Source organism: Sciurus carolinensis, chromosome 3 (genome assembly GCF_902686445.1).
Source record: "Sciurus carolinensis chromosome 3, mSciCar1.2, whole genome shotgun sequence".
Classification (NCBI taxonomy): Eukaryota; Metazoa; Chordata; class Mammalia; order Rodentia; family Sciuridae; genus Sciurus; species Sciurus carolinensis.
Window position 1 is genome coordinate 127,086,091 of NC_062215.1, and position 15,817 is coordinate 127,101,907.

General features: G+C 38.0%; 1 protein-coding gene across 10 annotated transcripts in view; it reads left to right on the forward strand.

Annotated features, from left to right (window-relative positions):
* The window catches only part of Osbpl6 (oxysterol binding protein like 6), a 198,244-nt gene extending 183,687 nt beyond the window's left edge, over nucleotides 1-14,557 (forward strand). For all 10 annotated transcript variants that reach the window (XM_047545029.1, XM_047545030.1, XM_047545035.1 and 7 more), the window contains 10 exons: nucleotides 2,832-2,919; nucleotides 3,407-3,660; nucleotides 4,385-4,522; nucleotides 4,854-4,917; nucleotides 6,667-6,745; nucleotides 8,519-8,663; nucleotides 9,731-9,875; nucleotides 11,444-11,570; nucleotides 13,026-13,148; nucleotides 14,167-14,557. In XM_047545029.1, the coding sequence (XP_047400985.1) occupies nucleotides 2,832-2,919; nucleotides 3,407-3,660; nucleotides 4,385-4,522; nucleotides 4,854-4,917; nucleotides 6,667-6,745; nucleotides 8,519-8,663; nucleotides 9,731-9,875; nucleotides 11,444-11,570; nucleotides 13,026-13,148; nucleotides 14,167-14,275 (1,272 nt within the window). In that variant the 3' untranslated portion in view covers nucleotides 14,276-14,557. The remainder of the gene's footprint in view (nucleotides 1-2,831; nucleotides 2,920-3,406; nucleotides 3,661-4,384; nucleotides 4,523-4,853; nucleotides 4,918-6,666; nucleotides 6,746-8,518; nucleotides 8,664-9,730; nucleotides 9,876-11,443; nucleotides 11,571-13,025; nucleotides 13,149-14,166) is intronic.
* Nucleotides 14,558-15,817: the final 1,260 nt, after the last annotated feature.

The following is a 15,817-nucleotide window of genomic DNA, read 5'->3' on the forward strand; positions in this document are numbered from 1 at the left end:
CTATGATATATTAGTTTGGGAGAGGTCAAAGTTAAAGAGGAATAGAACACTATGTATAGCTTTCTGTAGAATAAGCGTGTTTTCTTTTTGTTTTCATCGTTTTGTTGTTGTTGTTGTTGTTTTTGTTGTTGTTGTTGTTTTTGGTACTGGGGATTAAACCTAGGGGCATTTAACCACTGAACCATGTTCCCAGCACCATCCCCCTGGCTTTTTTTTTTTTTTTTTTTTTTTCATATTTTTATTTTGAATCAAGGTCTCACCAAGTTGCTGAAGACCTCCCTAAGTTGTTGAGGCTGGCTTTGAACTTGCAATCCTCCTGCCTCAGCCTCCCAAGTTTCTGGGATGGCAGGCATGCACCACTGTGCCTGGCAGCATGAGTGTTTTCTAAACAAATTTTTAAAACAATAAACATGTATGTAATATGAATTTGATTTGGGTAGGCATTTGTTTCTTCAAACACAATTGAGTTTGATGAACATTTTTCAGAGAAACTGAGTAGAAGAGTTTGATTTGCTTTTTTTTCTTCTAAGCTAAGAAACTTAGCTTTCATGAGCCTGCTGGTTTTCAGTTGCAGTCAGTGGGAACTGTGAGAACAAGGTGCAACAGGAAAATATGAGTCAGAAGCAAATTTTATTCTCCACTTGCCATTCTTATAGATTTATTCTGTACAAAAGTAAATTGTACATTGTACATTGACGGTCCACACATATAGTCATGCTGCCCACCACCCTAAACAGTCTTTTCAACCCTCATCTTAAAAGCATAAACAACAAATCCAGTAATCTTAAAGATAAAGAATAGTTGGGTTTTTTTGTTTGGTTTTTTTTTTTTGTTTGTTTTTTTTTGAATAGTTGTTTTTATTACACACAAATTTAAAACTTTTAATGGCAGAAAAAGTTGACATAAAATTTAAAAATAAATTGCAAGCTAGGAAAAATACAGTGCATATGAAAACAGAAAAATATGTGAAAGATAACAAGTTCATGAAAGATGAAATCCAAAGATCTTTTTATTTGTATTAGGTGAGTAGTAAACAAAAATGTTTAGTGTCTAAGTGGATATGGAGAGATGGGTGTTTCTCTATACTACTGGAGAGAACAAATTAATATAGTCTTTCAGAGGGCAATTTGGCAACATAAGACTAATGCCTGAAAGTGACCCATTTTATCTATTTTAAAATAGCTAAGCAAAATTTTTGAATGAAGTAAATGGGATGTTTTAATGGAATCATTAGGAAGGATTTAAAAATATATTTACAGGTGTTCATCCAATTATTGTCTATAAGAGTAAAAAGTTGGAAATGATGGTTAAATCCCTTATGTTATAAATATATAATGAAATATGCTGCTTTTCCAAGTAAAGGTGAAGAACCATACCCACTATAGTGAAAATGTATTCAGAACACTACAAAACAACTTGGAAATCGATCTCGTTTTTCAGTAGCCACAGAGAGATGTGTCTATGTAAGCATTTTGAAACTGGGGAATAATACCACCCAAATGTTGAAGTAGTTTCCTTTAGGTGATGGGATTATGGGTGATTATCATGCTCATCTGTTTACGCTCATGTAATTTTTTTTTTTTTTTTTTTTTTTTGGTGGGTGGCACTGGAGATTGAACTCAGGGGCACTCAACCACTGAGCCACATCCCCAGCCCTGTTTTGTATATTATTTAGAGACAGGGTCTCACTGAGTTGCTTAGCACCTGGCTTTTGCTGAGGCTGGCTTGGAACTCTCGGTCTTCCTGCCTCAGCCTCCCGAGCCACTGGGATTACATGTGTGCACCAACGCGTCCAGCTCCTCATGTAATTTCTAATATTTTAAAAATAAGATTGTTTTGTTTTCATGTTCAGAAAAAAACACATAGTACTTTTTCTCCTTTGAAGAAAGTAAATAAATATTAACAGTTTTCTTGCTTGTAGTAAAAATTTTGACTTTCCCCCCCATTTCTGTCAGATTTCATGTTCCTCTCTTTTCTTCTCTGCTTTTTCTCACTGCCCTTAGTGTGCATGTTGTTCTTTAATGTCATTTTATGCTAATTTTAGTTTCACTTTAGTTCCATGTTTTTCTCTGGAAGAGAATGGCTGAATTCTTGCTGTCTCCCCATCTTGACTGCAGCCGTCTGCTTCTGAGCTATCAGTGTTCCTCACCTGCGTTTGCAGAGCCCCAACCTCCAGCCTTCCTGGGGAGAGCTGCCAGTGATCTTCCCAGAAACTAAACCTGACTCTTGCGTTCCCTTGCTTTTTTTTTTTTTTTTTTTTTTTTAAATAACCCATGGAATTCTACATGACTCCTTTGGTTGGCCTGAAAAGGCTGTCATTGTCATGTCCTCCTCTTGTCTTGTCCTCTGTCAACCTGCTCTCAATGCCTTAGTATTCCTACAATAATGTTTCTCTCTTAGTCTTCGCATTTGCGCATTCTCCCTTCTTCCTGTGCTCCTCCCCCTGGTAATGATTGGACACCTCCCATTCATTCTTTAACCCTCAGTTCAAATATTTCCTTTGGGCTACCTCTCCTGAGTCCTCTAGGTGGAGTCCCAGTGCCTTCTTACTTCCTGTTCTCCAGTGTTCCTGGTTACATACCGACCTCCCTAGCTTCCCACCCCAACTAAGACAAGGAGCTATTTAAGACAAGGGCTCCTTCCTAGCAATCTTTATCCAGGCTCCTGGAAGACCCTCAAGTGTTCATTGACCATATGCCAAGTACATTCCCACTACCACCTCTGCTCTCGTTTAAATACTCTTTTATTTTTTTAATCATTTGATTATCTGGGCTTTCAAGACAAGAATCAGACCAAGAATTCTGATCTCTTTGTGTTCTTTCTTTCCTTAGGCTTCAGATGACGAGTCTTACATCAGCGATGTGAGTGATAATATATCTGAAGACAACACCAGTGTTGCGGACAATATTTCTCGGCAAAGTATGCATCATTTGAGCTTCCAGGTTGTTCTATCTACATGCCAAATTACAACACTGGTGAACTAATGAACAGTCACTCCCCTCTCCCCTTCACTAATTGTTCTTTTTCCAGCTGATTGTTCCATAAATTTTATTTTGCATTATCTGTTGAGATGAATGGTTGTAAAATCTGTTAAATACATGGTCTAGTGAAAAGGTTTTACACTTTGCTTATACCCACTTTAAATCCTTTTTATTAAATGTACTTTTTAAAATTTGACTTGTCTTTTCTAAAATAACATTTGAGTATATTTAACATCTTGTTTAAAAAAAAAAATCATGTGATGTTTTGTGAAATACCTCACGAAGAAATAACTCCATTTAGTCTCAAGAGAATATAATGAAGTCTCAATAAATGTATCACAATCAGAATTATTTGAAGAAGTTCCTCCCTGATATTATGAAATCAGAAAAGCAAAGTATCTTTCACTGTGATTCTCCTCTCCCAGTCCTGAACGGGGAGCTCACAGGAGGCGCCTTCCGAAATGGCCGTCGCACCTGCCTGCCTGCTCCTTGCCCTGACACCAGTAACATTAACCTGTGGAATATCTTGAGAAATAACATCGGTAAAGATCTGTCCAAAGTCTCAATGCCTGTGGAGCTCAACGAACCACTCAACACCCTGCAGCATCTCTGTGAGGAAATTGAATACAGTGAGCTGCTGGACAAGGCCTCAGAGACGGATGATCCGTATGAGCGCATGGTAATAAATGACAGGGCAGCACCTGTCATTGGCTAAACCACAAACCATTAAGATGACCCATTTGGGTTTTGCATGACATTCCCACTGCATAGGTAAGAGAGGAATCAGTCTGTTTGCATAATTAATCAGGGCCAAGTAGTTCTAGATACCCTTACTGGAACATATGTATTTTGTGATTGTATCTGTCGTCTGGAGTGTTCCTAAAGTTAGAATGCAAAGGTAGCAAAGTCATGTCAGTTCTTGCCTTATCAGCTTTTCCTGAATGCCAAGACAGCCCATCTATCCAGGAACTTATTTTTAAGAAAGTAACTTGCTGTTGGTACTTTGCCCTTTATTCCATAGATGGGAAAATTTGCCCTACTCTCCTTCCAACAGGCACCAGCAGCACCCACCTCCTGTCTATGGTACTGAGACTGCACATATTATAGCCTGTAACGGGGTTTCAGGTCCTTTGAACTCTGATACTCATGAAATTGGGTGGACATATGAATGGAAAGTACTTGACCTCAGTGGCCTGCTGGTTCCCATGGAAGAAGTACAACCTCATTTTAGCTTATTTTTTCTCCCTGCATTGATGCCAGTTCTGTACAAGTAATAGAAACTGCAAAAGGCATCAAGTCAACACCCATCAATGTGGGGTTTGTACAATCTAGAGGAATAGGGATGAACAGAACCCAGCAGCCATGACTTCTATATTATTTTCCTTTCTTGAATGTCTTAACAGGTTCTCGTTGCTGCGTTTGCAGTTTCAGGATATTGCTCCACCTACTTCAGAGCAGGAAGTAAGCCATTCAACCCAGTCCTTGGGGAGACTTATGAATGCATTAGAGAAGACAAGGGATTCCGATTTTTCTCAGAACAAGTAAGTAAGGTTTCTACATGGGTAGGAGGGCAGATTGGTAATGAAAGCAACCTTTTGATACAGATGTGTTTGGAATGGGTCATGATGTAATTAACAGGAAACTCAGTTTATCTGCATCATTACCCCCTCTAAGTATGCATAAGCTCTCTGTGTTTAAGCACAAAGTTCTAAAATTAAAGATTTGCTTATACATTCTGAGAATAATTCACTAATAGAGATGGATGGATTGTGGTTTTCATTGGGAGGTGACCTTTTTACGTTGTAAATAAATTCCATTTATGAAAATTTTAACACTGCCATCATTGCCTTCTTTTTTGTTTTTAATTGTCAGGTTAGCCATCATCCACCCATTTCTGCCTGTCACTGTGAATCAAAGAATTTTGTGTTTTGGCAAGGTTTGTATTTCAATTATAATTTAAAGTCAAATCTATGAGTCTATGAAAATTTTTCTACCTTCTGAAGGTACACTGTACTCAGTTTAGATTTCTACCTTTGGAACTCAGAGAATATTGGTAATTGGTGTGGAACTCAGTTGGAGAAATCAAATTTCCTGGTTTAAATATGAAACTGTGTCCTCTGGGAGATGAGGTTGTGCATCTGGGAAGCAAGGCCCATGGAACACAGAGCCCTCTGCTGACTGCCAGCTTGGAGTCATTACTTTATCACATTGTGCCTTTTTGTCTGAATCTATGAGATATGTAGCCTTCTTGCTTCTTGGGCATGCAGAGATTTTAATCCTGAAGGAAGGCTCTATGGCACATCATCTGTGGTCAAAGTCTGTTTAGATACACAGCCCACCATATCTGTGGGTTCCACACCCATAGATTTGACCAACCTCAGATGGAAAATATTTGGGAAAAAAATTCTGTCTGCACTAATAGGTATATTTATATTGCTTTAGATATTATAAGTCATCTAGAAATGATTTAAAGCATATGAGAGGATATTCATAGATTATATGCAAATACTTCACCATTTTATATAGGAGACTTGAGCGCCCTCAGATTTTGACATTTATAGGTGTTCTAGAACTAATAGTCCAGGGATACCAATGACTGTCTATGTAAACATTGCAGTAATTTGTGTTCTTTAACTTGCTGGGTCTCCACAGTTTAGGTTAAAGTCTGTACTTATTAATGTCTGTTGTTCTTTTCAGAATGTTACAAATTGCCTAAAATCAAATTTTGAAACCCTTTTAGAAAGAATAGAATATATATGTTGATTTGACCATTAAGTATAAATAGTTCCTTCTCTCTCTCTGTCTCTCTCTCTCTCACACACACACTAACACACACACACAAATCGTTCTTTACATATGGAAGGATGCTTCATTGCTCACAGAATGACTCTTCTCAGAAACATTTCCTTAACCTGAAAACAAAGAAAATGATAGAGCCCTATAACTGTATTTTATTGTAAAATAAGACAATAAATCATTTCTTGGTCATAACCAAGAATCAGAAGTTTCGTGGAGATAGCATTAAGCTCCCTTAGTTCATTGAGATGACACCAGGTGGTTATCACAAATGTCAGGCAGATCCAAACCTCCACTAGTATAAGGTGAAGTTCTGGGCCTCAGGCTGTATCCCAGCCACCAGTATAGGGACATGTTCATTAAATTAATCCCACTTTCTCATAAGTCTTTCTTATCTGTGCTTCAAGATTGTATTATTATTTTTCACTCTTCTCCCAAATCATAACCCTTCCATGTAGTGAGGGAAATGTGTATATATAAATCCTGCCATTATTTTTACATACACCTCAGGATTGATCGATAGGTTAACTATGTTTTACCATTTGATTAAAACTTAATATTACTATCTAGATATTAATCACTGTAGAGTCTATGTTTATATGTATATGTGACTACACACACACACACGCACTTATTCCAGCTTCTTCCAGTTTTGTAAGTTAAAAACAAATGGAGCATGATTATGGAGAAACATAGTAGATTTTGGGGGGACTATGGTTAATATTTTCTTGTCAGGCCATCCTCAGGCACTTGTCATGTTAAATCTACAATATAGAGCCAGTTGTACTTACAAAAGTGCTTTGTAAAGTATAATATAAAAGTTAGTTTTTACAGAACAAACAATTAGATATGGAGTGTGTGTATTTTGTCCTTTGCCTATGTCATTTAGATATCAGATGGAAAAACAAGTTCTGGGGGAAGTCCATGGAAATCCTGCCTGTTGGAACACTGAATGTCATGCTCCCAAAGTAGGTTACTCTCCTTTCTCTTTTGGCCTCTTCCCTGCTTTTCTAAATAAGTGGGTATTTTAGACTCTAGAAGATCCCACAGGTCCATTTCCCTGTATGCTCAAAGGTTCTGTTACCTTCAGCACAGCTTTGAGCTGGACCCCCCACTAAAACAAATGAGAACTTTAGCAACTACACTAAAGCGTCCTATTTATTTCTCCTCCTCCATTCATCAGCCAAAACCAGGTACCTGCCAGGTCCTAGTCACCATGCTTGTTTGCATTTGAAATGAAAGGTTTTCCTTTCAGTCATTTATATGTTATATACTTTATAATTTCACTTTTGAGTTTATCTTAGTTCCAATGCCTGTTTTAAATTTCTGTTATATTATCAAAGAAGAATGATGGGATCCTTTAATGTTTGTATTTTAGAGGCTATTAAAAGATTTTAGAGCATTATAACCTTTAAGTATTTTTACATTAATTGAAGTTTTCATTGAGGCCAAGGACATGATGGTTTTTATTTCGCTTTTTTGGTTTGTTTTGTTTTTGTCTATTTGAATGACTGAATTGCTGGTGGGTTGGATATAAAGGAAGGTAAGGAGAGGGAGATAAATCTTCAATATTTAGAAACTCACAAATAGGGAAGAGTTTTGCTATGTGTCTCTAGGGCCTGCATCGTGCTAATTAGAATCTTAGAAGCATTTTACTTTATTTTGAAAATAGTGTTTCTTTTGTACAAACTTACATGTGTTTGAAAACTGTCATTTGGTTCCTTAGCAGAAATTCTGTAACCTTACTCCCCTCACTCCCCAGAACTACATTAGATTTGTGGGTTTGTGTTTGTCTAGTGTTTTTGTTTGTTTGGGTTTTGGTTTGGGTTCTTTTGTTTTGTTTTGCTGTGGTACCAGGGATTTTGAGACAGGGTCTTGTTAAGTTGCCCAGCCTGGCCTGAAACTTGTGATCCTCCTGCCTTAGCCTCCCTAGTAACTGGGATTATAGACCTGAGCCACTTTGCCCAGCTACTTGTCTTTTCCCCAAATAATTGTTCCCTTCTTTGGTTCTTAACTTGGTGTATGAAACAGTGTTCTTAGAGTAATCAGTCTTAGATGCACGCCCTATTGAGCCTCTCCCCACCACAAATCCTTCCCTAATGGCCCCTTGCTTGCAGGGTCAATCTATACTCATTGATAGGTCATCAATGGCCTCCCTGCCCTGCTTCATGATACCTTTCCAGCCCTGCCTCCCACAACAGCCAATGACTGGAGCCCACCACTCACTCACCCCAGATGCACCATGGTGTCTTGGTCCCTGTGACTTTGTTCATGCCTTCCCCAGCAGGTGGTGCCCTCCTACCCACCATCCAAGCTTAGATTCAACCCAGCCTCTTCTAGGATGTCTTCTTTGAAACTCACCCAGATTTCACATGAACTAAGGATGAAGGACTCACCCTGTGTTCCTGTGATGCTTTGTTCATGTGTCTTTTACAGCCCTCATCATATTTGACCTTAAGTATTCATTTACATATCCACATACTCCTGCCATATTGTTGGCCCCTGAGGAGCAGGAAATAGATCCTCTTCAACTTCGTAGCTTTAGCACCTGGCCTTAGAAGCACTTCAGTGTTCTTCAAGTGAATGAACCATGTGTTAAATACTTTTGTAGAAACTTTCAAGAAACAAATGAGAGGAAAATGGAGAGAAAGGAAACTTTGACCAAAGAATATTCTTATTAGCAGAAATAGTAACATTTGTGACCATCATTGTTTTTTTATCAATGTTCTCTTCTTCACTAGGTACGGAGATTACTATGTGTGGAATAAGGTGACCACATGCATTCACAACATCCTCAGTGGGAGAAGATGGATAGAGCATTATGGAGAAATAACTATTAGAAATACCAAAAGCAGTGTTTGCATTTGCAAACTCACATTTGTCAAGGTAAATAATGCCATAGGACAGAAAAGGAAAAATAACACAAAGTGTTTCCTCAGGAACAAATAGAACAATTACCTTAACTAGCAGCGACTGAATCTTTCCTGTATCATTGGTCTTAAGGACATTTTTTGATAAGAAATCAGGACCACTTTATGGAGTTGCTCAAGGCATGCAGGCTTCTGAAAAAAAATGGAGGTCAAAAAAGTCTCCATCTCAGATCAGAAAATAAAAACAAATTTCTAAATTCTAAAGAATCTTCTAAGTAGCCAGTCAGTTCCTTAAGTAAAATTCCAGAAAACATTTCTCACCTATACCAAGTCTTCTGTTTTCTTTTTCTATTCCTACTTAATTTCAATGTGTTAAAGTGATCTTCTTTTAGGGAACCAATTATACTGCAGTTATCATTTTCTGAAAATACTTGAGTACAGCAGCCATGTTAGTGATAGCTACCATTCACTACAAGCCTTTCTAACCCTGCCACTTTTATAATCCAAACAAATTCAATGAAAAGCATTCCCTTCTTTGACAAGAAGAAATGTTTGGGATAGAAATGCACATAGGGCACCATTTTCCCTCAGTCACTCTGATCTGAAGTAGAACTTACAGCACCACCTCCATATTTATTTGGGTCTGTTACAGAATTCAGCAGTTATTTCTGTAACATGGCCAGTGGAAATTCATCAGAATCCATGAACAAAGGGAGGATTCAATACAAGAAGATCTGAGGAAAAAATTTCTAACCTGTAAATTAATATTAGATTCTTAATAGAAACTCAAGCTTTCTCTATGTCATGCTACCATGCCTGGAGTAGAGATCAGACTTTTCTTTTTTTTTAACTTGTACTGTTATATTATAATGTTAAAGAATAATGGGATTCATTGTGATATATTGGTACAAGCACATAAGAAAATTTAATACACACTTAACACACACTTAGAAAACCAACCCTCCATTTTGAGATAGATTCTTGGAAAGGATGTGAATAAGAGATTTCAAGGTAAAGAAAATTTTCCATATGAAAATTGTATAGATCAATATTATTAAAGTGACTGGGGTTTGATTTTTCCAGGTGAATTATTGGAATTCCAATGTAAATGAAGTCCAGGGGGTTGTGATGGATCAGGAAGGAAAGGTGGTGCACCGGCTATTTGGGAAGTGGCATGAAGGGCTCTACTGTGGTGTGGCCCCCTCTGCAAAGTGCATCTGGAGACCAGGTGAGACTGGCCCCAGGGTCCTGCATCAGGAGGGCCCTGTGAGTGACAGAGGGGAATGTCATCTCATACAGTTCACCTTATAATTCCTTTAATGGTGAGAATTAAAATGTAGGTGCTTAGTTATATTTATACAAACATCTAAGTTATATGTAAGAGCCAGTATTTGAAACTTGATAGTGAAAATATTAGGCCAAGTCTCTGACCTGAGGTGACATGACATGTTAAAAATCTGATATGTAAAATCACTCTAAATGTAATGCCTACAGTATTTCAGAAGCTAAGTATATGTATTAAAGAGTTTAAATAATTGAAATATATAAGCAATCCTTATTAATATTATTTATTTTGTTTCAATAAAACAAAGGAAAGCTTACAAACACCTTAAAATCCACAAATTTAGTAACTCACCAGAATAAGTGATCTTTGCACTCAAATGGCAAAAAGCTGTAATATATTTATATTTAATAAAAGGCATCAACAGAGTTCTGGTACTACATTAACATATAACTGAATATAACATTTAAATGGAACAAATCTTCACATGACATTTATTTTCTTTTTTTAAAATTAAAAAAAAATTTTTTTTAGTTGTTGATGGACCTTTATTTTTATTTATTTATATGGAGTTCTGAGAATCAAACCCAGTGCCTCACACATGCTAGGTGAGTGCTGTACTACTGAAACACAACCCCAGCCCAATATATATTTTCATTGGAACATGTCAATCAGTCTTTAATTTTAAAATTAATTATTGGCTTCCTAAAAGGCATTGATGCCTATTTAACTTTCCTGCTAATAGAGCAATCAGTTCATTCATTAATAACTATTTATTGAATACTGACTGTGACTAGGCTTCATTCTAGGGACTTGGGAGTACAACAATGAGCAAAGCACACAAAGATCCTGCCTTGAGTTTAGAAAGAAGTTCCAATAAGCTGGGCATGGTGGCACATGCCTGTAATCCCAGCGGCTTGGGAGGCTGAGGCTGGAGGATCACAAGTTCAAAACCAGCCTCAGCAACTTAGCAAGGCCCTAAGCAACTCAGAGAGACCCTGTCTCTAAATAAAATACAAAAAAGGGCTGGAGATGTTGCTCAGTGGGTAAGCACCCTTGGGTTCAATTCCCAGGACAAAAAAAAAAAAAAAAAAGCAGAGAGAAAGAACAAAGTGCCAATAAGTATTAATTTAGATCTACATCTTTTTCTTTCCTAAAAAAGTAAATAATAAGTGTTTCTGGTGAAATTTTAGTGTTCATCGTTAACCACCTTAGCACTTAGTTACCCAATAGAATATGTGAGAGGAGAGCTTAGCCAATGAAGACCAAGACTACATGTGCAAGGTTTTAAAGACTGAATTTTATTAAATACAGAAGTCTATCACTTCTGATCATCAACATAAACTTCCCCATCTAGCAAAATATAACCAATTTAATTCACTTGAAAAAAATCCACAATCTAGAGCTTGTGGCTGCAGTTTTTGGCTTAGCGTATGTTAATTCAGCACTGGCGTAGGTTTGGTTCTTTCTATCAGGCTTGCTCCTCTCACAGTGGTTCATCGACCTCGTTCCAGGTTCCATGCCAACCAACTATGAGCTCTACTATGGCTTCACACGGTTTGCTATTGAGCTCAATGAGTTAGATCCTGTATTAAAAGATCTCCTTCCACCGACAGACGCCCGGTTCCGGCCAGATCAAAGGTAGGGATGGCAGAGGTGTTTCAGAGGCAGCCTATATCATGGCCTGGGCTTCAGCCGTCTTTGAGACTGTTTTCACCATTGTTTGCTATTCATTCAGTCATTCCTTTGTTCCCTATACACTCAGCAGTACTGGAGTTTTCTACCCTAAGTAGAGTAGTATTTGCAGTGTGATCATAACAGATACTTATCTCAACACAAAGTTCCCATGGATGATGACACAGCTGGGTTTTAATAAAAGGTTTCAGCCCCCACTCACACAAAATTGACTAAAGATCAACAAACTCCTAAACTCTGCTAAGTACAGAATTACTCCTAACCCAGTGTTTTGTGTGTGTGTGTTTTAACCTCTTTATGTCTATTACCCTGTAATATGGAATATCTTTTAAACTTATGAATAAGAGGATAAGCTACAGGGGCATCCAGAAATGCTTTGTGTGAAAGTCTAGAGTTTGCCCAGCATGCTTTGGGTCCCACAGTGAGACATATGGAAATGCAATATCTTTAATGCCTTCTGATTCTTATTTTATTATTTTATAATACTCATGATGTCTGCTCCTATAGAGTTCATTTTACTTTTCCCAAAATATTCTATATGCCATACAGGTTCCATCCAAGAGCAGTCTTCTATTTCCCACGTGTTTGTGGCTTTATCTTTTTTTTTTTTTTTTTTTTTTTGCCAAAATGTTCTCAGTATTGAATGTTCTACTATTTAACTCTCCTAATTATGCTCCTTCCACCCCATGTGGTCTTGCTGTTTGACATTCAGATTTGATCAGTTAACCCTGTGCAATGTTAGTATACCATAGTATATCCCTGTTCTTTGCTCTTGTTTTGAAATGTAAACATTTGCAAATCACCCTGGGTCTGCTTTTTCCTTCTTGATTCTATTTCAATATTCCCTTTCTGAATTTCATTTCCTATTCTGTGGCTGGTTGTAATTTTCCCCAGCTGTTACCTTCTGTTTTCACAGTCTTACTCTCTCCAATAAAACAGGAAAACTCCTTGCCTCTCAATCTGTTCTTGAAATAGATGGAGACCATCCAGTTATCATCCTCCGTACTATCGCCTTTAACAAGTGCTTTTGTTACTATGGAAAAGGAGCAAAACTTGTGACTGCATGATGTTCTCATCCTGAACTCTGCAGTTGTCCTGAAAATCTCAACCTGTAGAACCCCAGACAGCAAAGAGAAGTCTGAAAGGCCAAACCTTTCCCCTCTCCCTCCTACCTACTCTCATTTTGCTGGGTTCAATAATTCAGCTAATATCTACAGAAAACATGTTAATTGATAGGCAGAGAGAGGTAGTGTGTCCGGGGAGTGTGTTGAGGGGACATTATCAGAGTGTCACTGTACATTATGTTATGTTCTTAGCAACTGGAGTGTAATTTTATGCAAGTGAGATTTATTTTTCTAAAAAGAGGATAACATATTGAGATATCAACTGCTTTCTGCATAGATATTTGGAAGAAGGGAATTTAGAAGCTGCAGCAGCAGAGAAGCAAAGAGTAGAGGAACTCCAGAGATCTCGAAGACGATATATGGAAGAAAACAACCTTGAACATATACCAAAATTTTTTAAGTAAGTCAGTTTGTTCCCAAAACAAGTTCATGTTTTTCAGATGGCTGCCATAGGCCATAAGAAACTCCAGATATAAAGAAAATGGGGGATAGTGTAGAATCCAAGTAACTTAAATGTAGGAAAACTAAGTTGATTTTGTTTACCTTTTTTTGCTGGGGTGGCAGTACCAGGGATTGAACTTAGGGGCACTCAACCACTGAGCCACATCCCCAGCCTATTTTGTATTTTATTTAGAGACAGGGTCTCACCGAGTTGCTTAGCGCCTTGCTTTTGCTGAGGCTGGCCTTGAACTCGTGATCCTCCTGCCTCAGCCTCCCAAGCCGCTGGGATTACAGGTGTGGGCCACCATGCCCTGCTGCATTAGGTTTTAATCTTATTTGTGTCACACAGAGCTTGTGTTTTTTTCAGACTTGGTGCCTCTAGTGTGCGTGAGTTGGTGATTATTTGTGATTATATATACATCACGGATTAGTCTATAGTTTCCAAATACATCTGTTGCCTTCCAGAGCCTGGACAGAAAAGTTCAAGGAAACCTCTTATCCTTTGAAGCTGTCATCTCATGACCCCGCCCCGCCCCCCAGGACAGAAATGCAGCCTCGCCCTTTAGATGTCAGAAGTGGGCTCATTAGACACCAGCTGCAGAGACTTTCCGAGCTACTGATACTGAATACTTGCCCCTGAAAATAAAGGAGAAACTACCCTTGCCAATCTGGAGCCAGAATCTCTTGGTTACAATATTTGCATGCACTTCATTTGGGGCTTTATGATTTCCGTCCCTGCCTGGAGATGATTTTTCCCTCCCTTCAGTTCCTCTCCTACCTGCTTTCATGTCAAACATTTTACAACAAAAATTAGTTCATTCCTAGTCAAAAATAGTCAAATCCCCAATTATGAGCAGATGGGACACTCTCTGGCTTACAAAGTACTCCTGTATATATACATGTCTAATCGATAGGGTCCAATTATCATGTCACCTTGGTGTGATCTGTGGCTAATATTCATTTTTATATTTTCACAGAAAAGTTATTGATGCGAATCAAAGAGAAGCCTGGGTCTCCAATGACACCTACTGGGAGCTTCGAAAGGACCCTGGGTTTAGCAAAGTAGACAGCCCTGTTCTCTGGTAAACTGGGAACATAGAGTTAGCCCACATATCACACTCTGAATGAATAAATAACTATGCACAATTATGTTTCTTATAGCTACGCGTGGTTTCTGGGTCGACTGAAAACCTACCATATGCTTTTCTATTCATCTTTATAATGGACTTTCAAAAGTGCATTAGACAAGGCCCCTAACACTTTTGGATCCTTTCTGTTTTGCTGCAACCATATTCCTTAAAAAAAAAAAAAAAAAAAAAATCCACACCCTCCTCAGAAAGCAGAATAAAAGGAGCAGAGTACAAAATCCAAAGTCTGAAGAGTTTGTAAAGAAAAACAAACTATAACTGGTGCTTAAAGTTGATCAAGAAAGTAAAAATAACATGCAAACCACATGTTTGGTCCATTGTCCAGAAGCACCATCCCCTTGTCACAGGAGCTCCTGCGCCTCAGCAGTTGGTTGGTTCAGACTTCAAGTAATTTTTGATGTGGTGTGCTTGTGGCTGGCCTCCTCATAAAAGACGTGATGCTTCCCAGAACCTGTTCCATCCGTATGCCATTGTTCATGCCTTAAGAAATGCAAAGATGTACAATAAACCATTTTTTAAATGTGTGCTCATAGGTTTATGTGAAGGACAGCTCTTTTGAATCATGGCATGATTCACTTTCTCAATCAGAACAATGATTTGACTGACACATGGACTGAAAAAGTGAACGACAGACGTGTGCTTTACGTTGACACGTCAGTTACCGTCTGGTATGTCTGAAGGGCAAGAAGGAAAAGGTGCGCTAAGTAGATCTCTGTATTCACATTGCTCGTTAAGTTCCTGTCCTGTGTTCAGATAATAAATCATCCCTCTTCCACCTAACCTCACAGTGTTCCCTGTTATTTGACAAAATCTGTGTTTGATTTGGACATTTGTCACTGGTGTTAAAACTTTGGAAGGGAATGACAAGCATATGGAATGTCTTTGTGGGCTTAGTTGTACTATAAACAGCTATAGTTTTTGAGCAAAGCACAATGTGACACACATCCCTAACCCATGCGCACCTCATTGACACTGTTCAAGTTCCAGAACAGAAGACTGCCAGTAGCTTATTTGCATTATTTAAATGAGTCCTATGCAAAATCATATTTCTTATTTTTATCAAGTGATTCCAGATGATACCTGGCTACATGTTAAGCATTTACCTTGCTAGGGACATAGATATAAAACTGAGGCTAAAGAATTTATCCATCCCAAAAATGGGGGGAGGGACAGGGGAGAAGTGTGTATTTCATACTTGGGGATTTAGTTTTCCTCCACTAATATACAGAAGCTTTTGTAGGAAGCTTGCATCCATATTCCTAAGTTTCTGCACGTAGATCTCTATATTAATGCCTGTATGTTTTCTAAAAATCTCCTTAGAAATTTTCCTAGAGAATTACAAAATTACATATATTTTATTGTTAGATTTTTATTCTTAGATTCTTACCCTCAAAATTTAAGTGCTATTTTCAACTCTGCTAACAAGGTTACTGACATTTTATATTTTGATGGGCGATGTTGATTTCAGTGTTATTTCTTC